Raw genomic sequence first — 25111 nt, forward strand, 5'->3', positions numbered from 1 at the left:
CCACAATACTTCTAGAAGTCACCTACAGACACAGTAAACTGTCATATTTCTCAGCACTTATAACACTTCGAAGACCAATGTCACAGACGTGTGATAATTATTTCTAATGTCTCCTAAACTGTACTGCAAGACCCTCAAGAGAAGGGAGTGTGCTTTATTAATCTTTTTATTCTGTCTAACTCAGTGCCTGGTATACAGTCAATCAATCCCGGAAGAAAGACAAAAAGGTTCTATTCTAACCTCCATCACACATGCTGGATTTGCCCTCTATAAAACCAGTTAAGGGGCCAGAACAGCTTTTCCTGGCTTATTCCTGTGAGAAGTGATACACGGAGCAGTCAGAATGATTCAGTTCACGATTCCCCGGATGTAGCTGAAGTGGACGGCACAGACCCAAGTAGCTTCCTTGGAGGTTGACAGCTGAATGTGGGAATTGACCAGAATAGATTCCATCACCAGGTGGACCAAAATCATCCTTCCCAGTTTGTCAGTCACCACTCATGCTATGAAAAATCCTATGTAGGAGCCACATGACTTCTGTCTCCACTATGTTACTAAAATTGCTCTTACCAAGATCAGTAGTGGACTTCTGGTGGCCAGATCCACTGGCCACTCTTCAGTCCTCATTCTCTTTGACTTCTCAGAACATTCGGACTCCACCGATTAGCTCCTTCTTCTAGAAAAATCTCCCCTAGTCCTCGTCTCTATTAGTTAAGACTGATCTGGGCTGCAAAATAATAGAACATGTGTCTCACAATGTTTTTAAAACATAAAGACATTTACTTCCTTACAAAGACGTCCAGAAGTGGGTGGTGCCAGGCTCATTCAGAAGTGCCACTATGTCATCAAGGACACACTTTCCATCGGCTCCTCTGCTGCCCTCAGCCTATTGACTGTCTTTATCTTTGCTGTCACATTTATGGTCACAAGGTGGCCATGGGAGCTCCAGGACTCCTGTCTTCACTATTCTGTTGGCTCAAAGGATTCTTCCATGTGCTGCCTCCTATCCTTTCCTTCAGACTTGCACTCTTGTCTGGTTTTCCCAGTTTTACAATTGTTGGCTTCTACCTGAATTCTCTTTTTCTTCCTGGCCCCTTGGATTCACTTGTCTGGATAGTTTTCCTAGCTTTTTGACTCAGCTTCTCTGAAGACACAGCCGTTGGTCGGCTTCACTTACTTGGCCGTAAGCACTGCAGCTCCTGAGCAAGGGACTTCTTGCCTGCAACACTGAATGTAGGCTCTAGGACCTAGAGGGATGTCATACCCCAGGTGAGATTTCACTGCTTCCAACTGGCATCATTTCCATCTCCCTCTCCAATTGCCCTGACTTCGTCTGGGAGGAAATCGGTCACATATCTTTCCCCTTCTCTCAACGTTCCTTGCTTGATCATACCCTCGTCATAGTTTTCTAATCAGGCTTTTTCTCTAGACATCACCCTCTCCAGCCAGCCAGCCTCCTTACGGCCACCAGTTCTCTCTTTAAAGCACAGGTTCCTTCCTATTTCCTGTCTGATTAAACCTCTGACAGCTCTTCATTGCCGTTCAACATCTGACTCAACCTATCTTCCTAATTCCATATCCTGCCACTTCTCTGCTGAACTGGAAGCGCCTTCAGGGCATGGACTATGCATTCTCTTCTTTGTATCTATCATTTCTAATATAGTGCCTGTCACACAGAAGGTACGCAATAGATATTTGCTGAATGGGCCAATGAACTGCAGCGACGTTAAACTTTGACACTCCTTTGACTGCACTATGCTCAAACACTGCCTTCTCCAAAGACGCTCTCTGACTTTGTCATTCACGTCTTATATGTCTCTATGCATTTCCCTCCTCACTAGACTATAAGCTCTTTGAGAGAAAGACCATGTCTTCCTCATCTTGCATCTGGTCCAGACTCCAGGAGAGTACCTGGCATAGAGTAGGCACATAAGCAGTTTGTTGGATGGATGAATGAATATTAGAGAGGGGAAAATACTAGATTTTAAGGTCTCCATGTAATAAGACAGACCGAGGAAATGATCTAAGAACAATAAAAGTAGAGATCGACACGTGTAAATAAGTAAGCAGTCAAATGGTGATGCAGAACTGAACAATTTGAATACAGTGGGGGTTGGTCAATCAGGAAAGTTGCCTACAGGTGTATTTTGAAGCATGTTTGAAAAGAGAAAAGGGACCTAATTTGGGGTGAGTAGGAGCTTAGAAGCATGTCATGGAGTTGGGCTGAACCAAGGCAACTAGTGTGTTTGCAGCCTGCTTTTGGAGCAGGATCTGTGCTACCCCAGAACTCAAGTTCTGCCTTTTTCCTGGTTCCCCACACAGGCATGCTCACCCACTCTCTCTGTCTTGATGTTTCCCAGGTCAGCCCAACGTAGGACTTTATGTTCTCAAAGTTTCTGTGGAAATAAGCAAACAAAACTGTTTAGCTAACCCTGATCCTCTAGGGAAATAACTTCCCTGTTCTCAACAAAACAGAACTGCTACCAGTGTGGTTAAGCCAGGAGAGAAACCCAAAGGTAGCATAACCACTTTAGCACACCTTCACAAAAATTGTGTGCTTGTGTGTGTAAAGATGGGGCTCCAAAGAAGTCAAGTGTGTAGGAATGAGATCTGAGAAAGACAGCTTCACTCAGCCATAGCTGTCTCCCTCCTCAAAGAGTACACATGCAAGTACCCATGGTGCTGGACAGACACTGTTAGAGCTCAGATCACTGCAGCCTCCAGCACGTTTGGGATGGAAAAAGTCAATTATACTACTACCTCCCTAAAAATGTCCCCCACTTTAGGAATCAGAACATTTTACACAGCAGGAGGTTTATGTGAAGTCCTGCAGAAATACCTCGATCATGGGAGATGGTACCTGTCTTTCTAAGCTCCTACTCACCCCAGTAGAAACTTATGTTCTAAGTAACCCACTGGTAGTTTTCACATTGTCTGTTTCTTCAGAATGTCCTGTGCCCATCGCCTTCCGTTTCCGGACAATCCAGCCTTCCTACGTATCTCTTGGGAGAGGCAAGCAAATTATGGTAGCATTTGCTCACCGCATGTTTCAAGGGGTTGGGTTCACAGCACAGCTGTTCTTTCTCACCTCCTAAAGCAAACCCAGGATCCCCAAGGCGGCCAAGGGAGGGCCCCCTAAGTGGCTCTGGGTGTCCCCGTGTCCCCGGGTGTCACTCTGCTCCAACATCTCTAGATGGCAACGAAACATTAAAGCCTAAACCGGGGTAATTCCTCACCAGCAGGGGAGCTTCCCGGGGAGGCACTGCCTTTCCGCGCGTTGCTCAATTTCTGGGGGTGTCACACTAGACCGTGGTGATGTCACACTGGTTGGGCTGACATTTTACAGCGGGACCCCTTCCCGCCACCAATCTCCTTTAAATCACCGCGGGGTGGGCCGTGGGGAGGGGGCGGAGAAGTCGGCCCCCGTCCCCCACCCACGCTGGCTCCCCACGGGCGCCCGCACGGATGCCCGACGGAGTCGCCCCGCCGCCGCCCCCCCGTCGGTGCGCTGGTCCCCGACCCGTCCGCTCTCCTCCGCGCGCTCGGCGGCACTTCCGCCTCAGTAGGTATCATGGCGCGGGGCGGGTGAATAGCTCCCGCGGGGCGGGGCCGGCCGCTCGGCTCTCGGCTCGTCGGGTCTGGCGACAACAGCGGCTGCGGAGCGAGGGGCCCGGCGGTGGCCCCGGACGGCAGCGGGAGGCCGAGGCGGGAGCGCACGGGGCTGAGGCGGCGGCCAGGGCCCGGGCGGCGGAGCGGGCGGGGGGCTGAGGGGGCTCCCCCCGCGGAACGGGCGCGGGGGCGGCTCCGGGGGGCGGGGGCCGGGGCCCGGGCCGGCTCGCGCGGGGGGTATGATGACCCGGCGGCGGGGCCCCGGATCTCGTCTCCGCCGCCTCCTCACGGCAGCCCCCGCTCACGGCTGAGAACCAGACACACCGGCGGTGAGTCGGGGCGGGCGGGCGGGAAGGGTCCTCGGGCGGGAGCGACCTCCTGTCTGCTCCCGGAGGCGGGACCGGGCCGGCCGCGGGCTCTCCGGGAAGCCCGGCCTGCGGGGGACGCCTCTCTCGGGGAGCCCCCACCCGGGACCGGGCGCCGTGTCCTGCGGCCCGGCCTTTCGCGGTCGCGGAGGGGATTGCGTTCCCAGGAAAGTGAGGAGGCTCAGGGCTTGTTCTCGGGGCAACTCCCCCTGCCTCCTGCCACTTGTCTCCTGGGCGTGTTGTTGTCCTCAAATGACAGGGGGCCGCCTTGCGTCTCCTCGCTGGGCCGGTTTTTTCCCCCGGCTGTCGTGGCAGATTCCCAGTGTGTGGCTTGTGCGTGTGTATTTCACAGCTCTGCCGATCACCATGGTTGTGGGTTATTTGTGCTGTTTGGGACCAGGAAGCGGTGTCTGGAGAGGACGGAGGCGGTGGGGTGGGTGTGGACCCTTTCCTGTCCTCTCCGCTGATGTTCTTTAATCGGTAGGTTTGTCATTTGTAATGATGGGGGAGACGCCGTGGGACCAGCCCACTGAATGTACGTAGATCTGTGCGAGTCAGATCTAGAGGTCTGGCTCGGACGGAAACTTTTGCTGTCTGTTGTCATTTTCCCAACGCTTTCGGGTTTTTTTTCTTTCCTTTTTTTTTTTCTTTTTTGTTTTTGTTTTTAAAGGTGAGGAAACAACCAAAACTCTTGGGTGAGGCCCACACTGTTCACAGATCTGTGGGAAAGAGGCCCTTTTTGTGCCTAGCAACCGAGACCCCGAGTTCGGTCGCCAGGAGCGCTGGTCTAACCTCCAGTTTGTTGTGGTGACAATCCGGGAGTACTGGCCTGTGTTTATGCTGGGCGCGCTTTCTTTCCTGTTTAGGTGGGGGAAGGGAGGAGGGGCTAGAGAAGGGGGAAAAACAAGCCCGAGCTCTAACGTCTTTCCTCTGCTTACACTCATTTTGAGGCATCCCTAGATGCTTGGTTTTAGTGACACTTTGGGGATTTTAAGTAATTGTATCAAAATCTTCATTTCAACTGTAGATTTCTGCCCAATCTGCCCTTTATCTTGTTTCCTAGTAACTCGGTTGAAAACAGCAGCGTGGCTTCCTGCTCCTGATGAAGTGGGGTTAAATTAAGTGGCCGATGCCCTCAGCAGAACCTACAATTTTGCTCTTGTTTGTGTCAAGCTATTTTTGATTCCTGGTCTGTAGTCGTTTGAAAAAAAACAAAAACGTTACAGACAATGCAAATCGTTACCAGCTTTTTTTCATGTATAGGTCTAAAGCTTTCTGTAAAACGTTGAAAAATCTGACAAGTCATTTTACCTAGTAGTTGTTATTTAGCTGGTGATTTTGCATCTTTACATGTAATTATCTTAGGGTTCTGCATTATAATAATGATATGATGGTATGACAAAGGATATCAGTGACTTTAAGATACTGTTCGTGGCTTGAAGCATATTTTGGTAAAAGCACTTGTGGTTGGAACTGGAGGCAGCCAAGCCAGTAAAGCATCTGACGATTAAAATGGTGAATGAGATCTTGTAGATATCCTGGCTCTGGTTGTGTTGGTGACATTTTCATGATGAGTTTATCCTAACTTTGGACATTGTAGATTTATGGATTGTAGAGCAAGTTGATTGATAACTTGAGATTTAAAACCAAACCCGAACTCCCTTCTAAAAGAGAAAGAGGTAATCTCGAAGCTCACAATTCTCAGGAAAATAGAATTCTTTCATTCTGTGGTTTTGTTTTCATAAGCACAGCTCAGCCAGTGCTTGGGTTGGTAGAAATCAGTGAGCCAAACTTGCCTTGTAAACTTCTGACACTTGGAGCTTGTGCAACTTGTTGTTGGTTGTGTATTGTAACTGCTGCTTTTGTAATTTGAATTAATTTTGCAAACATGAACTTCCTGATCTGCCCATCTATATTCATTTTCATGGCCTGTGTTCATTTTCATGACTATAGAAAGCATCCATATTTTTTAAAGTTTCTTTTTAAATTACAGTTTTTAGTGTTTTTCCACTTTCTTATGTTTCGTACCATTCTGAACACAAGTTCATCAAAGTCATTTTTCTTTCCAGTACCACTTCAACAATCACCGGTTTGCTTTTTGGTTCCTTTTTTGTTTTTTGTTCCTAATCCCCCAGCCCCCTAAATGCGTTATGTATTTTCATAGAGCATAATTTGGCATTAAAAAAAACGTTACATCCTGTTTTTATATTTCCTTTTTCTTTTCTGTGTGTCATATCACCTCAGCAACATTGTAAGCTCTTGGAAGATAGGAAAACTTATGTGTGTTTCTTTTGGATTCTTTAAGGGCACCTGGTACAGTGCTTTCTCAGAGGGCCTAATGAAAAAGGATCAGAAGATCTGAATGCTTTGCCAGCATTGCTACTCATTAACTCTGTGTAAAGCTTGTTTGGATTTCTTAGGTCTCCTTTTTCTCATCTTGGAATTAGGGAGTTTTAGAAAGAGTATTGTAAGGTCTGTTTTAGCTGTAAGAATCCCTGTGCTTTTTTGCCAGAGTCTTCTCCATTCAAATACATTTTTTATTTCCTTCTTATTCTAAACAGTTTTTCGTTTTTCCACATCCCCTGGCAGACTGGCAAAAGTTATCACATTGATCTGAAAGAGCCTCTTCCAACTGCGATCTGCCAATCTGTTGTTAGCTTACTGAAGTACTATTTTCCTTAGGCCTTTGCAGGCTGATCTAAACAGGGTCCTCTTTCAGTGTCTGTGTTTCATACTGATCTGTGCTTTGCTTATTTGACATTTTCCTTATGCTAGAAATTCCTCGAGATACAGTTTTCTTTATTCTAAACGTTATAGATCTGTAAGCCATCCTGTGCACATACTAAGATAGTACCTTTTACCAAGCACAAAAAGCACCTACTTTCTTTTGTTCTGTTACTATTGATTCGTCATTCTAAGTAAATCTTAAGAGAGCTATTGAAATTTAGGGAACAGTATCCTGCCTAGAAAGATAGGTTGTATCCCTCAACTAGTTTACCAAAATATTACAAAACTGGTTTAAATGGATGGAATTGTAGTTACACCTTTGTCAGCTAACCACCTATTTCACACCCTATTTTTGTATACTAGTTGGGAAACTGGCTTGTTTCACATAGTTCCATATGAAGACGTGCTACAGGAAAGGGGGGAGGGCTTTGTTTCAAATGGTGTCCTTGGAGTTTCAAGCTTATTTTTTCCTTGTGTATTACTATACAGTACTTCAAAAACTAATATACATTTTCTTGTACACAAGAGACTATAATTTGTATCTCATCATGTATTTCTCTAATTTAGTCAGAATGACTTCTTGAGGACTCCTTATGTTTACATATGGAGAAGTAATGCGATCTCTTTATAGTCCTTCATTATAGCAGACATTTGACACCTACTGTGTCAGCCATTGTGGTCGATGCTGGTGACAAAAAGAGGGGCACCTGTTCTGCTATTGAGACTTGTTCTCCTGGCACTTGCAGTTTAGAAGAAAAGTCAACTTTTAAATAAATAATTGCAAATAGTCACATTTAGAGTAAAATCCAGAGTGGCTCACAGGTCAGTGTGTGATCTGGCCCTTGTCTGCTTCTTTGGGTCCTGCTTTTACTATGTTCTCCCTTGTTCCGTCCCATCATACTGGTTTCTTCTTCAAGTAGGCCAAGAATGTGTCTTGACACTAACTGTCCTTTTTCACTGGAATGGCTCCTTCTTGTCAGTTAGGTCTTAGCTTAAGTGCCACCACGTTGTAGGCCTTCCCTGACCACGAAACCATCTTTCACACGGTTATAGCGCTGGGTTTTGTTTTTGTTATAGCACGATCACTAGCTGCTATTTTCTTGGGTGTGGGTGTGTGTGTGTTACCCCAATAGAAGGCCTCCAGGAGCTAAGGAACCTCCCCTATCTGGAACACCACTGTTATCCCTGTTGCCTAGCACAGTGCCAGGGAGACATACTAGGTGTTCAGTACATGTTTGTTAAATGAATAAGTGAAAAATAACTACAAGTGTGGTGAGTGCTAAGTGGCAGTAGAGGAAGCTGTGGGAGGCTTTCCCAGCAAACTGACCTGGTGTGAAGCAGTCTGGGGGAGGCTTTCTTGAGCGTGCTTGTGAGCCCAAGGCTCACTCAAAAGCAGTCTCGCTGAAGGAAAGCAGCTTTTCTCTCCCAGAAGCCCGAAGTACATGTTCCAGGTTGAAGGGAGCGTTCCTGGTGGGCAGGCAGCTCGGCTCTCTGTGACCATCCAGGGACCCGTGTTCTTTCCATCGTGTTGCTCTGCCATCCCTTGGGTGCTGTCTGGTGATAGAAGCTGGGCTTCCATGGGTTCCTGCTGCTGGAAAGGAAAGGAACACGAAAGGCTCACCCACACGTCTGTCTGTTGGAGGGAGGGACTGGTAAACGCCGTCTAGCCATGTGCCTGGGACGAAGGAGAGCAGACGTCGGTCAGACCAACAGCCTGTGCCGCACTGAAAAGGTGAGCTGTCAGTGGAGACTAACAGGATAAGTAGAAGTTAGAAAAAGAGAAGGCTAAGAGGGCAAAGTAAAATTCAGAGGGGGAACATGATGTGTGAAGTAACTGGGGCAGGAGACAGCAAGGCCTACTGCAGGCGCACAGAGAAATTTAGTACCTACAGGGAGACAGGGTGTCTGCGGGAAAGACTGGATGAAAAGAGGCTGCGAAACTAATCGGGCCAGATCTTAGAAGGCCTGGAGAGCCAAATGAGAGATTGGGACTTTATCCGAAGGTTTTAAGGGGGGGACAGAGGTGCATTTTACTTACTTACTTAGGTACTTACTTACAAGAGCCAAACATACTCCATTAGCACAAAAAAGCAGCCATAACGGGGCACAGCAAGCAGAGACATACATTTGCAGTCAAAGGATTAGTGTTGCATACAAATGTAGCTTTTCTTTTTTGTAGCCTAGGCAATAGCCATGAGGACCTAGAATAACTTTCTGGTACAGCAGGTAAGGAAACTCAGGAGCACTCACCAGTGGTACAGAGCACAGTAACAAAAAGACAGAAGGATGGATTCGACTACTTTCGTGCAGAATGTCTAGGACAGAACTGTAAATTCAGTTCAATACTAAGAAGCAAACACTGGAACTTGGTATTACTTCCAAAATAGCTCACTCAAGTGTATTGTATACTATTCTAAGTGACAAAAAGGTGCTAAGTAAAGTTATTTACAGGTACAATGGTTGTATAGTACCTTTCAAATCTGCAATTTAGGTTTCAGATTTTCCATTAAAAATTAACTGCAGTGAAATTCTATAAATTGTACTTAAGCAATTTTGCTATGAGAGTTTACCACAAAGAGATGAATACTGCCATCCAAATTATTATAGTTTAACAATAATCTCAACATCAGCAACCACTATAGTTATTATCTGACTTGTTTGAGCATCTTCTAGTCTCATTTTATTCATGCTTCACAAACTCATGGGCATAGGAAAAGATCCAACGAACGAATCAACAATTAGACTACACATGTCAACTTTAAAAATCGCACAGGGACTACATGGCAGCAGCTATTCCCAGTGTGTTTTAAGTTAAAGCACTCATTAAAAAATTTGTACCTGGGCCGGCCCGGTGGCTCAGGTGGTTAGAGCTCCGTGCTCCTAACTCTGAGGCTGCCGGTTCGATTCCCACATGGGCCAGTGGGCTCTCAACCACAAGGTTGCCAGTTCAATTCCTCGACTCCCGCAAGGGATGGTGTGCAGCGCCCCCTGCAACTAAAAAATTGAACACAGCACCTTGAGCTGAGCTGCCGCTGAGCTCCCGGATGGCTCAGTTGGTTGGAGCCTGTCCTCTCAACCACAAGGTTGCCGGTTCGACTCCCGCAAGGGATGGTGGGCTGTGCCCCCTGCAACTAGCAACGGCAACTGGACCTGGAGCTGAGCTGCGCCCTCCACAACTAAGACTGAAAGGACAACAACTTGAAGCTGAACAGAACCCCCCACAACTAAGATTGAAAGGACAACAATTTGACCATTGTTCCCCAATAAAGTCCTGTTCCCCTTCCCCAATAAAATCTTAAAAAAAAAAAAAAAAAAAAAAATTGTACCTAAGACCTTTAAGTAAAATTCTACCAATTTTTGTAAGTCTGAAATTTTAAGAACTACTCTTTAGAAAACCTGGTTTACGTAGCAGTACCTTTTGCAGAAGAGAAAAGGAGACTGACTGTAAACTATATCAACACTTAAGTGAACTGCACTGTGCCCTTGTGGCCAGAGAATTGCATTTTGTTTGTTTCTAAAAGGAAGGTGGTCTTTATGTTTTGGACTTCTGAAGCTTGGTTTATAGTAACTACAAACATCACTACTTTTGGAAGGTTACAGAAAAATTCTTAGAAAAAATAATACTTTCAAGCATTAGTCACACTGTTGAAATACTCATCCAATGTTAACAGTTTATTTTTCAGTAAGAAATAGAATTCTTCATAGCAAGTGCCCCAGAGTTGCCTCACGCATTTACTACAGCCATTAAAAGCCAAACAGCTAAATCGGCAAAATGTTTTTGTAGCCTTACTGAACACCTATAGTTCTGTCCTCGGTTGTCTCAATGGACACCATGTTTTTCTGAGTAACAGCAGATCGCATCTGACAGATATTAACACTGAGCTTACATCCTGTACTGAGAAAGCCTGACCCTTATGTGTGTGCTTGCTGTAGGGTCCTGTCTGATGCCCATGAAAGCAGATCTAGTTAATGCCCTTTGGGGACAGGAGAGTTTCCTTTGCCTTGATTGGCTGTTGTTCTAATGAGCCAGCTCTCACTTTTTGTTTATAATGATACTCTTTTTCAAAGTCCGGTAACATTGATGGTAAAGGGAGCCCATCAAGTCCACTGTATGTGGTGCATCTGTAGATGACTGCACAGCAGATATCTTGCAGGCTGAAAGGGAAAGTCCTGTTTAGTGAGATAATAAGCTGTGGTTCAAACACTTGCGAGAAGTAGGATCTTTACAGTGGAGGGGGGAAGTCCACATGGGTCGCGAGCATGAGAACTAAAATTGTGTTCCAGTGTTCAATTCGGGCATGCAGGGGTCTGTGGCAGCGATGGAAGCTCACGGAGAAGAGGTCGTCAGTCCTCTTGTGCAGAGTCCCTGAGCAAAAACGTGCCTTCAGGTTTCCCTTCAGGAAGGGCTTCTCCATCACAACGGTCCCTTGCTCCAGGAACAGGGAATACCCGTAATCGGAAGCAAACCGAGCACGAACGAGGCTGTGTGTGTAATCCGGCTGTGTATGGGTTTTCCACACGCCTGTCTGCTAACCTGGGCATGGCTGTCTCCAGACGCCTGACATTGCTTCTGCCTGTGTGACTGCAAACAGGGTGGTCGTCTCCTCTCCTGGGTCACAGTTAGCTTGTGGAATTCCAGAATTGTCCCTACTTATTTCAGACATGCCAGGAGCTAACTTTGGTCCCAGTTTATATACCGGATGAACCTATGCAGTGACTTTAAATGCATGTATTTGGGCACCGGGAGGGGTGTCAACACCTTGTTCAGTACTAAGCTGCCTTCTCTCCGTAAGCCAACCTTCTCCATCTTCTGTAGAAACCAAGGATGGATCAAATGTATCAAAAAATGTGGAATGTGGGCTCAGAGGGTCTGTGTGCGGTTTAATCAAATGCCGTTTAGGGGCAAAATCTGAGCCAGCAGGAAAAGGGCATTTCTCAAGCATGAATTCAGAAAGGTATATTTTTCTTTTATTAAAAAAGAGAGGCTTCGGCTGCTTGTTTTAAGTTCTCGTGGGAAAATACTGGCCACAGTTTGCTACAAGCTGTGTCTCCAAGCAACTTCTTACAGTTCTGCTGGAAATACTGTCCATATCACGTTCGGAGCTTACCCCATATCGCCTCTCTCTCCTTTGAGTGGGCTTCGAGTGCTACCAAACTTTTTACCGGTATCCAGTGAACTTGGTGTCTTTGTGGACCGGGAATATTTCTTCTTCCCACCCCATGGAGCATGTCCAGAGGAGGATGCTCTTCTTGCAAATCTGGTTCCTGGGTGACACCCGAATCATTCTCCTTTTTAGTGATTATTTCAACAATCTGAGGAATTTCAGTGGCGGTTTTGGTTTCTCCTTGAAGAGTTCATTGAAGGGCTTAATCCCAGTTGTAAGGCAACCTTTTCTCCGAAGGGACCGCTTTGTTGCTGAGGAGTTGAGTCTCCTACGCTGATGTTTTTCTCTGTGACACATTTTCACCAGGGGTTCCCCCTCCTGAGTGAAGAGATTCTGATACCTGTATTCCACATTTCCCCACTTTATCCATTCATTATAAGATCGGTGGGGGCCGTGCAGGGCACCTGTGGCCAGGCAGGCTCAGTCACCCCAAGGACACATCCGCCCACCCGAGGGTCCATCCTATCCCATCCAGGCCTGTCCCCTTCCCTCCCCGCCAACTGTCTGAGCAAGCGCAGACCTTTCTCCGGGCCAGATGTCCCCCGCCAGGCCCCCATCTCCTTCCCAGGCTCCTCCCTCTCTTCACCCTTCTCCCCTCAGCTCCCACTGGAATGAGATGTGCTGTTTTAAAAGCTTCAGTTGTACGGTGAAGAGTGTATTGGGAGAAAGGAACTTAAAAGGGGGCTTGAGAGTGCAATTTGGGGGACACAAGTGAGGCTGTTGAAGTAAGTAGTCCAGAATTGTGCTATCGGGGTGGAGAAAAACGGGTGGAGTAGAGAGAAACTTGGTTTTCTTACCAAATTTGTCGTGCTTTATTTTTACAGAACATATATTCTTATTTACCGACTTACTGTGTGCTGGAGAATATGTTCAAAATTGGCTAAAATTTATGACAAGAAATATTTTTGCATATATTTTAATAGGTAAATTTTGTAAAGGCACTACATGGATTCACATTTTTCTTTTATTATAATTTGGTATTATGTCAGTGATGTAGGTAGAATAAGACGATTTGTAAATTCATAGCCTAGGAGTTAAATAGCACTGACTTTAGCTTTTAATTTACACTTCTTTCTCTTCAAGGTTCATATAAATTATGGACACTCTTGTTTGAAGTAAATCCAGACCACGTTTTAGAAACTGAAGGCTGAGGATTTGTTCTTCGTTCCAGCTGTCTAGTCCAGTGCAGATGGTTTTTAGTTGCATTCAGGCACAAAGAAATGTACACATTGCTTTTTTATGTTCTGTAACATCCTTTGTCACGCTTCCTTCCTTTCTAGTTGTGTGTTTATTCTCTTATGACTAGTAAAATTATGTGATGTGTATTGGCGTGGAGACTTCCCCATTTCCCAAGGACTGCACAGATAAAAGGGAAGAATATTAAAAAACAAAACAAGCATTTGCAACTGCATCCTGCAGTTTAATATGAGTGGTAGGGGGTTAGGAGGTTGGTAAGCAGGGATCAAATCACCCAACAAACACTTGAGTGTCTGTAAATTGCCAGAGTCAGTGGTAGGTTCTGGTGATAGGAGCAAAGAACATGACAACTGATGGAAGTTATACTGTAACTGGGAATGCAGCATTAAATAACTTCAAGTTGTAAGGGAGGGACAGAGTGCTGTGGGAGGGCATGGTGGGAGGGTGGTGGCTGAGGTGATTGTGGGGAGAGAGGGAGGGAGGGAGGGAGGGAGGGAGGGAGGGAGGGAGGGTGGGAGGGAGGGAGAGAAAACAGCTTTCCCAGCAGGGAGTCTTATGTTGCATTAGAGGGCCTTCCAAAAACTGAAAGAAGGGCAGTGTGGTTGGAATGGAGGAGATTTTAGAAGACAGCAACGAGATTTTTGGAGAGCTTTCTTAAGGCAGGTTGAGGATTTTGGACTTTGTCCCCAAAGCACTGGAAACCTGGGAGGCAGGGGGAGGGAGGTGGTTGAGAAAAAAAAAGCAGATGTCGATTTGCATGGTTTAAAAACAGAAATCCCCCCGTGTGCACGCAAGGTTAGTTTGGAGGCTACTGGAAGTTTGAACTAGAATGGTTCCAATAGGGATAGAGAAAAATGGCAGATTTGAAACAGACTTAGGAGGTAGGGTGGAGAAGATTTGGTTCCAGGTTGGATGTGGGGGAACAAGGGAGCGGAAGGAGTCAGGATAAAAACAGTAACTGAGTTCCAGGCACTATTACACGATTAAATCTTTAAGTTCTCACAAGAGCCCCTCGACGTAGGTATTGGTATCATTATTTGATAGATGAGGAAACAGACTCATTGCCTCCCTGATTTTTGGCTTGAGGGATTGGGTGCATGGTGGCGTCTCATAATTGAGATAGAAAACCGGGGTGGGGTAAAGGCTCCTAAGTTTAATTCTGGGCATGTTGAATTTGAGGTGTCTCGAAGATATCCAGGTGCAGTGTGGAGTGGTTATTTGGAAATAAGGAGCTCAAGAGAGAAGTCTGGGTTAGAGATAGAGAATTGAGAACCTTTTCCAGAGATGATAAATTCCCGGAAGAGGATTTTGAAAAGGGGAAAAGTATGGAGCAAGAGAGGAAGGATTAATGTAGAGCCCCAAGGCATCTGAGGGCTGTATTGTTGAGAAGGGAGAAGATAATTATGAAACGGCTTGTACGCTATGTCAAATGTTTGGACTTTATTCTTAAAGTATTAGCATTGGGATTAGTCTCTGGGCTTATTTAGCCTGAGGTGTCGATGGGACGGACATTCAGGGACAGAAAGCGGGGTTGTTCTTCCTTTCCCCATGTTTTCCTGAGAATAACATCTCACGGTTCTTCAGAAGATCCTCTCCACTTTGCACCATCCTGATTACTTTTTTCTGGGCAGTGTATCACCGGTCCTCTTAAAGTGTAAGGACAGAACGAGACACTTATGGACGATCTGAGCAGGATGGATGCCTTCCCATTGTTCGCTGCGTTCTGGACACATTCTATGAATACGGTTTAAGATTGAATTAGCTCTTGATTGGAGGGGAACATTATTACATAATGTTTCTCTTATCAACTGAAGGTGTTTTTCATATATTTTCCTGTTGAACCTTGTATCTTATCCTGTGCTCCGTGCGAGCCGTACTTTGGACCTAAGTAGGGAGGGGTCTATATCTGTGTTACATTTCAGCTGCGGGATTTGCCGTATGGTTTCTTCCCCGTGGTGATCAGTTTGGACCTGTTACTTAGTGCATCGAATATCCTGCCCACACGTGGTTCACCTGTGAATTTTATAAGCATGCCATCTATGTATAAATTTAAATAATTGATTAAAAAGTTAATCGGGGCAGGAATGAAGACAGAGCTGTGGAATGAGCTCTGGCCAAAGAGCCCGGGTTTCACTTGCAAATTAACTAGGCTGGGCCTTAGTTTCCTCCTCTGTAAAATGGCAATTTTAGTATCTGTTTCAAAGGGTTGGGGTGAGAATTAGAGGAGTAATGTCTGTGAAGGGCTTAGACTACTACTTGGCACATAGTAAGTGATCAGTCATCTAAGCTATGATTATTATTGTTACTATTTTATAAACCGTCATAGATGTTTATACTCCTTTAACAATATGTCCTATTGTTGAGTTTCCAAGAATTATTAAGGGTATGTAATTAGACCAAAAAGTTTATAATTCTATAATAGGAAACATATTTTGGAAAATGTATAAAACAAAACCCCAGCCAGATGCATGTTTTCTTGTGGTTTTCGTAAACAAAGAGTTTTCGTACGTACTAATGGAGGGGTCGTAAGCATTTGCGGGTCTAATTCTTCCTCTGTCCCGACACAGGTATGGCATCACAGCTGCAGGTGTTTTCCCCCCCATCAGTGTCGTCGAGTGCCTTCTGCAGTGCAAAGAAACTGAAAATAGAGCCCTCTGGCTGGGATGTTTCTGGACAGAGCAGCAACGACAAATATTATACCCACAGCAAAACCCTCCCAGCCGCACAAGGGCACGCAGGCTCCTCTCACCAGGTAGCCAATTTCAACATCCCTGCGTACGACCAGGGCCTCCTGCTCCCGGCTCCTGCCGTGGAGCATATTGTTGTAACAGCTGCTGACAGCTCTGCCAGTGCTGCGACGTCAACCTTCCAAAGCAGCCAGAGCCTGACGCACAGGAGCAACGTGTCTTTGCTTGAGCCATATCAAAAATGTGGACTGAAAAGAAAAAGTGAGGAAGTGGACAGCAACGGTAGCGTGCAGATCATAGAAGAACATCCCCCTCTCATGCTGCAAAACAGGACTGTGGTGGGTGCTGCTGCCACGACCACCACGGTGACCACAAAAAGTAGCAGTTCCAGCGGAGAAGGGGATTACCAGCTGGTCCAGCATGAGATCCTTTGCTCTATGACCAACAGCTATGAAGTGTTGGAGTTCCTAGGCCGGGGGACGTTTGGACAGGTGGCGAAGTGCTGGAAGCGGAGCACCAAGGAAATCGTGGCCATTAAAATCTTGAAGAACCACCCGTCCTATGCCCGACAAGGACAGATTGAAGTAAGCATTCTCTCCCGCCTGAGCAGTGAGAATGCTGACGAGTATAATTTTGTCCGTTCTTACGAGTGCTTTCAGCATAAGAATCACACCTGCCTTGTGTTTGAGATGCTGGAGCAGAACTTGTATGATTTTCTAAAGCAGAACAAGTTTAGCCCACTGCCACTCAAGTACATCAGACCAATCCTGCAGCAGGTGGCCACCGCTCTGATGAAGCTCAAGAGCCTCGGCCTGATCCACGCCGACCTGAAGCCTGAAAACATCATGCTGGTGGATCCCGTGCGCCAGCCCTACCGAGTCAAGGTCATTGACTTTGGCTCTGCCAGTCACGTTTCCAAGGCCGTGTGCTCAACCTACTTACAGTCCCGCTACTACAGGCAAGTGGCAAATGCTGAACGACTTGTCTTGCAGTAGAGATCTGGCTTTATATTTAACATGTATCACATAGGGCTATGTGTCACAAGGAATTTACTTACAGATTCCAAGATGCAAATAGGGTGATGTTTTAGTCCATTTCAAGCGGGTGGCATTCCTACATGTAACATTATTTTATATCGGAAATTTTATTTAACACCAGGAAAATTAATTCCGTCTTGATTCTGAAGGTTGTTCCTAGTTGAATTATATAGTTGACCCTTGAACAACACGAGGGTTTGAGGGACCTACGTCCCACACAGTCGAAAATATGTATATAACTTTTCACTGCCCCAAAACTTAAGTTTTTGAGTATTCTTGGGGCATTCCTTTGTACGTATATACCACATTTTGTGTATCCTTTCATTTGTTGATGAACACTTGGGTGGTTTCATATTTTTGGCCATTATGAATAATGCTGTGATGAACATTGGTGTTCATTTGTTTAAGTTCTTGTTTTTAATTCTTTCAGCTGGAAGTAGAATTGCTGGGTCATATGGTAATTCTATGTTTAACTTTCTGGGGAAACACCAAACTGTTTTCCACAGCTGTTGCACTATTTTACATTCCCACCAGCAATGCATGAGGATTCTCAGCTCTCCACATCCTTGCTAACATTTGTTATTTTCTGGGGGTTTTTTTGTTCGTTGTTGTTGTTTTTTTTTTTTTTGGATAATAGCCAACCTTATGTTAGTGAAATGTTACCTCATTTTTTTTTTTCATTTCCCTAATGATTAGTGATGTTGGGCATCTTTTCATGAGCTTGTTGGCCATCTGTGTGTCCTCTGGAGAAATGTCTGTTCGAGTCCTTTGTCCATTTTTGAATTGGTTTTTTTTTTGTTGTTGTTGTTAAATTGTAAGAGTTCTTTATATATTCTGAATATTAATCCCTTATCAGATATATGATTTGTGAATATTTTCTCCCATTTCATGAAGTTAACGTTTTCACAAAACTTTTAATTCTGTTGAAGTCCAGTTTTTGTTTTGTTTTGTTGCTTGTGCTTTTGGTATCATATCCAAGAAACCATCGCCAAACCAATGTTATGAAGCTTTTCCTTTGTGTTTTCTACTAAATGTTTTATAGTTTTAGCTCTTACATTTAGGTCTTTGATCCATTTTCGTTTAATTTTTGTATATGGTCTAAGATAAGGGTCTAATAGTCTATCTCATGTAGGTATTCAGTTTTCCCAGCACCCTTTGCTAAAGAGACTATCCTTTCTCCATTGAATGGTCTTGGCACTCTTGTCAAAAATCCTTTGACCATATATATGAGGGTTTATTTCTGGTCTCTCCATTCTATTCCATTGGTCTGTATGTCTGTTTTTATGTTAGTACCACATTGTTTTGATTACCTGTAGCTTTGTAGTAACTTTTGAAATCAGGAAGTGTGAGACCTCCAGGTTTATTCTCTTTCAAGATTGTTTTGGTTACTCAAAGAGTCCCTTGCGATTCCATGAATTTTAGGATGGATTTTTCTTTTTCTGCAAAAGCCTCATTTGTGTTTGCTGGGGATTGCACTGACTCTGTAAATCACGTTGGTTAGTATTGAGGTCCTAACGATGCTGTCTTCCAGTTCACCCTCATCAGTTTTTTATCTTTTCCTTTTATAGTTTTATAAAACTATGATACTTCTTACTTGAGTGAGATGGAGTAAAGAAATTCCTAGAGCTTTTGGTTTCTGGTTTCATGCTGCTCTCGGCCACTTGACTAATTTTGAGAATCTCACCTCCATTTATTTATTCATGACTTGGAAGAGTTGGGTTCCAACTACTTTTGCTTCTCCTCTTCTCCTCTGAGCAATCCCACCGCCACCTGCACATACTTATACATACGTACCACACGGTTTCCAGGCGCACTGAGGGTTCAGTTCTGCACCTCATTTGGAGCACTGGGGCGGTAAGGAGAGCACAGCTGAGGGCTGAGGGCTGATGCGCTCTCGCTTTCTTGATCTTCTCTAGACAGTGGCTGCAGGTGTTCTCTAACTGTTTGCTCTGTGAAAGACCAACTGCATTCTCTTGTAACTGAAGCAATTTTAGGACCGAAAAAGAGCAATAGAGATGAGAATTACTCATGAAATAATTTTTGATGGAATTTCCCTTAAAGAGTAAAGGAGATTTGAGGGATAAATAGTTCCGGCCACTTAGCTTTCTCTAATATGAAATCTGAATAATTTTCAGTGTTAGATTGCTGGTCTTTCCCCCCTTTTCTTATCCTTTTAAGCTGTCATTTGAGTAATTTGGATCTGTGTGGTTTTTTTTAATGGAAAATACCAAACTTTAAGCTCACTGGTAAGTATTCTTCAACAAAGTCCTGTAAATCCATTGCATTTAGTTGTTAACCATATGAGTAAGTTTAAATGGAGCTCAGTTTCCCCCTTAAAAACAGGAGGTGGTTCTGTGTATTACTAATTGCTGTGCGTACTGGAGTTCAATGTCCAGGGCTGGCTTACGTTTAGGGTTTAACAGGAGTGTTCTGTTGTGTCATAGTAATACTTGATACTTAACCTAAGGCAAACGGAATGGCAGCTCAGGCATTCCTTTTTATCATTAGTTTTATCCAGTGTCTTCGTGTTGCTTTGTATCTTTATTGGAGTCCATTAAGTGGTCACCCTCTTGTCTTTTAGAAAACCTCCGTGAAATTCTTTTGGCCAGTGAAGCATTCTGGCTCCAAGGCTGCCTTCCTCTTACCCTCCTTTTCAGTTTGCATTGCTTCATCTTGCTGATAACATGCCAACATATTATCAAGTAACATCAAGTTTTGCCACCATGCTGTCTCTGTTGGCCATGGCCATGGCTAAATGCCTCAGGCAATGGAAATCTACTTTATTTCCTGGCCCACTGTGAATGTAAATGTAGACTCATTCCAAGAGAAGTTGCTGTCTTTCTTTGGGGCTTGAGTTTTAGGCACCAATGTTTCCCGTGCTTATAAGCTCAGTGCTTTACCGTTCTGACCAAACTATCTGGCCTTTACTTAAAGCTGAGCTCACTTTGTTATGTATGGAAGGACAAGGTTTAGCGAAGGAAAGCTTATTTTCATTTTATCCTAGACAAACAGTCCAGGTTCATCTGACAGTGAACCTACAGTGTCACCTAAGCCGCAGATGCAGGAAGTTTGATTGTGTGTAACGTCTCTGACCTGTACGTTTGATGCCTCTGCGAGGGGCAGGAGGAAACAAGTATGGTCATGGAAATGAGCGGCGATGGCTCGCGCTGTTTGTCGAATGACCCTAACCTCAGCGTGCTCTGGGTTCCACTGCAATAAAGCTTTAGGCTCTTGGAGGAATTCTCCAATTTAAAGGAGTCTGAAGTTGGGAAATCAGTATGCGGGGGTTGTTGCTATTTCTACCATCTGATTATAGTCGTTAGAGCCTGTTGAGTGTTTGTTCTTTAAGGATGGGATGTATTTTCAAAGAGACACCACCATGTCCAAAGTACAATTAATGCCATTTTCCTAAAGTGAATACTGCTAGTTTTGTTTTTTTCCCCCCTTTTTGCTGTGCTTTAATAGGTAATCTTTTTTTACGGCCCAGCTGTTAGAATGTCAGAGCTGGAAAGGGACCTAGGAGAGTAATTACCCAACTCAGCCTCCTTATTATACAGATGAGCAGAACCAGAATTTCGTGTCTAGAGTTTATATTGAGGGATTGAGAAATAATGGAGGCCAAGGGGAAAGATGATATAGTAATGAAAATATTACCAAGAATTATAATCTGAACTTAAAGTTTAAAACATTCAGACCTTGAAATGAACGTGCTCTATGTGATTCCTTTCTGTTCAGTAAAAGAACACAACTCAGTTTTTTCGCTTCCTAGAGTTTAGGTAAATAACATTTGTAGGCTACAATGATAGTGAAAATCCCTCAATAGACTGAGCGGCCTTATTTTATATTTACTGCTTTCATTTTTTTTTAATTTTGATATCTTTTTGTGTGGTAGATGTGGTAGAATTATTGTTTTGAGGGAGCTTTTGCTGGAAATCTTTAGCTGCTTTTGTTACTCCAGAAGCGGGGTGAGACCAGATGGAAAAACTGATTTCAGCCAGTCTTCAGTTTTTTGTTTAATAGGGTTTGAGAGCTGCATTTAGTGTTTTTCTTAATTTCTCTGAAACTTGTACGTTTTAGAAGCCTAACGATTGTCACATATTATTGCTACCTTTTTAAAGAGCTTAGTTATTAGGTGCCTGGCCCCTCTCTGTGACCTGCCTTTTGGATTTGAAAAAGTCTTCCTGGTGTAGTGGGACTGGTAGAATCTGTCCACTTCTCTTCAATTGATGCTTAGGAATGTTCTAAGCCCAGTTTTTGTTTTGGCACAAAGCCATTTGCGTTCTCCCTGCCAGCTATTTTTGGCACTGTCGTGAACTTGGAAATTAACGATTCTGCTCACTGAAAGTAAAAAATTTGTTCCTTTTCAATTTTAGAAAAGCTTTTAAGTTTCTGGGTCCTCTTAGCCTCAAGTTTATTAATGCTGTCAAACTTGGGCTGTCTTCAAATCATGCCACAGTGGTTGGGATTTAATTGAGCTCTGAAATCCTATCAGAGTGGTTCTCGCCACCTGTAACAGGAATATCGCTTTGGAAGTTTGTTTCTTTAGCTGACAAAACCGCAGCTCACATCAAAAAGTACAAAAACTGTCTACTTAGCGGTTCTACGCGTAGCTGTCACATAGAGTAAGTCTCAGCAGGCCGGGATCTTCTGTTACTTCTGTGCAAGGATCAGGGACGATCTGAAGGATCCTATGGAGCCCTCAACTTACCGTAACTGTTCGCTAAGGGCCGCTTGCTTAGGACATGACTTGGGGTGGATAGTCTCATTTAGGGAAATATCTTTATACCCTCCCCCACTCAATTTTTGCTCCCACCCAAACCTCCCCCAAAAGCACACGTTACATGAAAGTGAAGTTGGGGAAACCTGGGCACTCCACGAAGAGGCATATAGCCTGTTGGATGGTTCCTGATGGTTAGATGGTTTCCCTTGTCTCCTTTTAAATGAGGGGCCTGAATGCACTGGCACATTCAAATTCTGTGACTTGGAAAAGGAAAGGAAATTATTTGGAGAAGATGATGAAAGTGTTTAAGAGCTCAGCCCCTGGATCAGGGTTGCTTGGGTGTCACCATTTAGTAATCGTGGGGCTTTGGACAAGTTATTTAACCTCAGTGCCCAGTTTCTTCACCTGTCAAATGGAAATGATACTTTGTTACGTAGAATCTGAGATACCCTTGAGTATAAGGTGAAACATTATTTATGTACCAATGAGAAAGTAAAAGCACTGCCATGAAACTAAACTATACCATCATTTGCAAGAATCTTCTTAATTTCAGAGATGTTAAAAATGTGAAAAAATGTCCATCTGAGAATTGATGTAACGGTAATACCTATTTTCATCGAATTGTTGCAAGGGTTGACTACATTTATAAAGAACTTGGAAAAGTACACGATACATAATAAGCACTATGTATCCTCTCTTAGAATTATCGATATTAGGATTACTATTATCATCCTCATTTCTTTCTGAACCCATTTATCTCTTAATTTTAGTCAGTTTGAAAAATTCCCTGTGTACCGCCATGCCAAATAGGTTGTTACAGATGGATATAACCACTCCAGAGCCAGACTACCAGGATTCAAATTCTAGCTCTGCCCCTTACTAACTGTGATTTGGGGCAAATTATTTAATCTGCCTGAGTTTCCTCTGTAAATGGGAGTAACAGTTTTGCCTTGGATGTGTTCATAGATGTATAATGCTCTTACGTTTCTGGGATTTCCTTCGTCTTCTCCTCAAGGTTCCCTAAGGTTAGGTTTCTCACTTGGAGCATCAATAGAAGTAAATATTTCTAAAAGCAAACAAAGAATTCAAAGTTTTAAAATAATGATAATATAATAATAATAGATACTGTTGTATGTAACACATATAGTGCTTACCATGTGCCAGGCACTGGTCAAGAACTTTAATATTTAAACATTTATTATGATTGTTAATTGCTTACTTAGCTAAAACATACAGCACTCTGTGTGGTAGGTACTCTTATGTTCATTTTATGAATGAAGACCTAGAGGCACAGACAGATTAGGTAATTGCCTACAGCTATTAAATAGTGGAACCTAGGATTTGACCCCAATAGGCTGGCTCTGGAGGCCCTGCTGTCAACCACCACCGTGTTACCCCGAAAATAAGACCAGGTCTTACGTTAATTTTTGCTCCAATAGGGCTTATTTTCAGGGGATGTCTTATTTTTTTCATGTATAACAATCTAGATTTGTTCAAATACAGTCATGTCGTCTCCTTCTGGAACATCGTCATAACGTACTCAATGCGTCCGTCTGGCTGACGATCTTAACTGGGGCTTATTTTTGTGGTAGGCCCTATTTTTGGGGAAACACGGTATGGCTGTACAGTAGGTATTTTGGTCACAAAGGGGCATTTATTGACCAGACCATTTAATTGCTTTTTCCATAATTAAAAAAGTGCGAAAGATAACAAGAATAAATCTAGGACTCCTTACCCGCGACTTCAAAATTCAGAAAACTGAAAACTGAAAATCTTTTTCTACGTTTGGTATAAACTCATTTATTGGCAAGACCTGACTTGAACCAGTTAAGGCTATTTAAAGTATTTAGCCGACTTAGTATGATTGCTCATAGGTTTTATTGCAGAAATATTAATGTGTTTGATTAGGGGTGCTTCCCTAAACTCCTTTGGGGTTGTTATGCAATATATATAGTGTGTGCCTGGTAGTACCTTTCTGAAATTCAAAAAATTCTGAATTCCAAAACACATCTGGCCCCAAGAGTTTCTAATGACGGATTTTATACCCAAGATCATTTTCAGTTTCATGAAACCGATGTACCTTTAGCTGATCCTGAAATAGGACTTAGTCGACACAGTTCACTTCCCCAAATAATGTGTATTTTTTTAAATCTCCTATGTTTGTTTTTGCTAGAGCCCCTGAAATTATTCTTGGATTACCGTTTTGTGAAGCTATTGATATGTGGTCCTTGGGCTGTGTGATAGCTGAGCTGTTCCTGGGATGGCCTCTCTATCCTGGTGCTTCGGAATACGATCAGGTAAGTGTTTATTAAATGGAAATAGAAAGCAGGTGGTTACTAGTGAAATAGATTCTAGAGGGAGGGAAGTACTAGTGAAGTATTTAGAGAGTAGGGTAAGAACAGTCCAATTAGAAAGAATGTTTTACAGAATAGAATTCTTAGTTTGAAATTATGCTTGCAATTCTACTTTTTAAAAAAGGATTTTATTTTACATTACTTGAGGTTGGTACTTTCCCAGATCTGTAATAACTTATTAGTGTTATTAACTTTGGTTAACTAATGTGCCTTATGAGTTAAGATATGAAAGTAAGGATGAGGAATTGGAATTTTGAGTGAACTTTGGCTCATTCACGGCTGTTACTTCTTTTTATACATAACACACACTGAAGTCGATGCCCTCTGCACACGGAAACACATTGGGCCCCAGGAGCTGTGATAGATATTGGGTCTCTGCAAAATTGGGTTTTGGAGGGAAATCATATGAGGTGAAAAGTATTATAATAAATGATGTATGTCTCAAAATAGACAAGCTTTAGAAGATATACTGTAATTTTCTAAGGAGCTGGTCCTGAGGGGAAAAGTTTTGCCATGGAAATAAATTGTGAATTCTCATTTTTTAATTCTTTTATAACAATTGGTCTAACCACTATGTTGTAAGCTCTTTGAAGGCAGAGACTGTTTCATTCACCAGTATATCCTCAACTCCTGACATTGTGTCTGGCACATAGTAGGTTCAATCGGTTTGGCTTGTTTGTTTGTTTATTTTTAAAAGAAATAAATGGTTATTTGGAATTATTCAAAGAAAAAAAGAGCAAAACAATGTTTTTCCCTATTCAGCTTAGAATTTCGATTCCTTGATCTGTTTTAGAATACATGTAACATTTACCAACTCCCCAAAATTCAACTCTCTGAACATGTCTTTGAGTGAAACATAGAAAATGACATGTCACAAGTAACCAGTTACATTGTGCTTTGTAATTTTTAAATCTTTCTTCTGTCTGTGAGAAGCAAGCCAGCTTCCTTATTTTGTAATAACGACAAAGTGTGAGGTAGATTAAATGAAGCAAAACCACAGTGGTTGAGCCATTTCTCCTTTTTTGGATCTTAAACCCTTTTCAGAACCTGATGCAGCCTTGGGTCTTTTCAGAAAAATACACTCACAATGTTTTGTGTACACATTTAGGGGCTTCATGGACCCCTGAATAAGAAACCTGTTCTGAGCAATTACATCCTCTGAAGTGCCATTCTTAGCCCAAGTGCTTTGTGACATCTCTTCAACCTTAGTAAACAGATAGGTATTGTAAATTTTCCTAGTAAGTGGAACC

At 43.4% G+C, this 25111-nt stretch overlaps 1 protein-coding gene, 1 long non-coding RNA gene and 1 pseudogene across 11 annotated transcripts in view; 1 reads left to right on the top strand and 2 right to left on the bottom strand.

Moving 5' to 3' along the window:
* Positions 1-148: 148 nt before the first annotated feature.
* On the bottom strand, positions 149-3373 carry LOC109446712 (uncharacterized). Of its 4 annotated transcripts, none has more exons than XR_012491627.1 (4): positions 3237-3373; positions 2333-2396; positions 571-727; positions 149-420 (listed from the first exon to the last, which is right to left on the bottom strand). It is a non-coding gene; the product is annotated as an uncharacterized LOC109446712 (long non-coding RNA). The 4 variants fall into 4 exon arrangements; XR_012491626.2 differs by lacking the exon at positions 3237-3373 and adding an exon at positions 3042-3230; XR_002137263.3 differs by lacking the exon at positions 3237-3373 and adding an exon at positions 2885-3031.
* Positions 3374-3430: 57 nt separating this feature from the next.
* Positions 3431-25111, top strand: part of HIPK1 (homeodomain interacting protein kinase 1) — a 48382-nt gene continuing 26701 nt past the window's right edge. For 4 of the 7 annotated variants that reach the window (XM_074318589.2, XM_088799497.1, XM_088799496.1 and 1 more), the window contains exons 1-3: positions 3431-3562; positions 15631-16708; positions 23681-23804. In XM_074318589.2, coding sequence (XP_074174690.2) covers positions 3466-3562; positions 15631-16708; positions 23681-23804 — 1299 coding nt within the window. In that variant the 5' untranslated portion in view covers positions 3431-3465. Of the gene's footprint in view, positions 3563-3649; positions 3939-4431; positions 4455-8162; positions 8434-15630; positions 16709-23680; positions 23805-25111 lie in introns of those variants that run through there. The other 3 variants (XM_074318588.2, XM_019730370.3, XM_019730368.3) reach the window with 3 other exon arrangements.
* LOC148757796 (suppressor of cytokine signaling 5-like) lies at positions 8865-14671 on the bottom strand (annotated as a pseudogene).

The sequence above is a fragment of the Rhinolophus sinicus genome, chromosome 7 (genome assembly GCF_057876585.1).
Source record: "Rhinolophus sinicus isolate RSI-liver-muscle chromosome 7, RSI-T2T, whole genome shotgun sequence".
Classification (NCBI taxonomy): domain Eukaryota; kingdom Metazoa; phylum Chordata; class Mammalia; order Chiroptera; family Rhinolophidae; genus Rhinolophus; species Rhinolophus sinicus.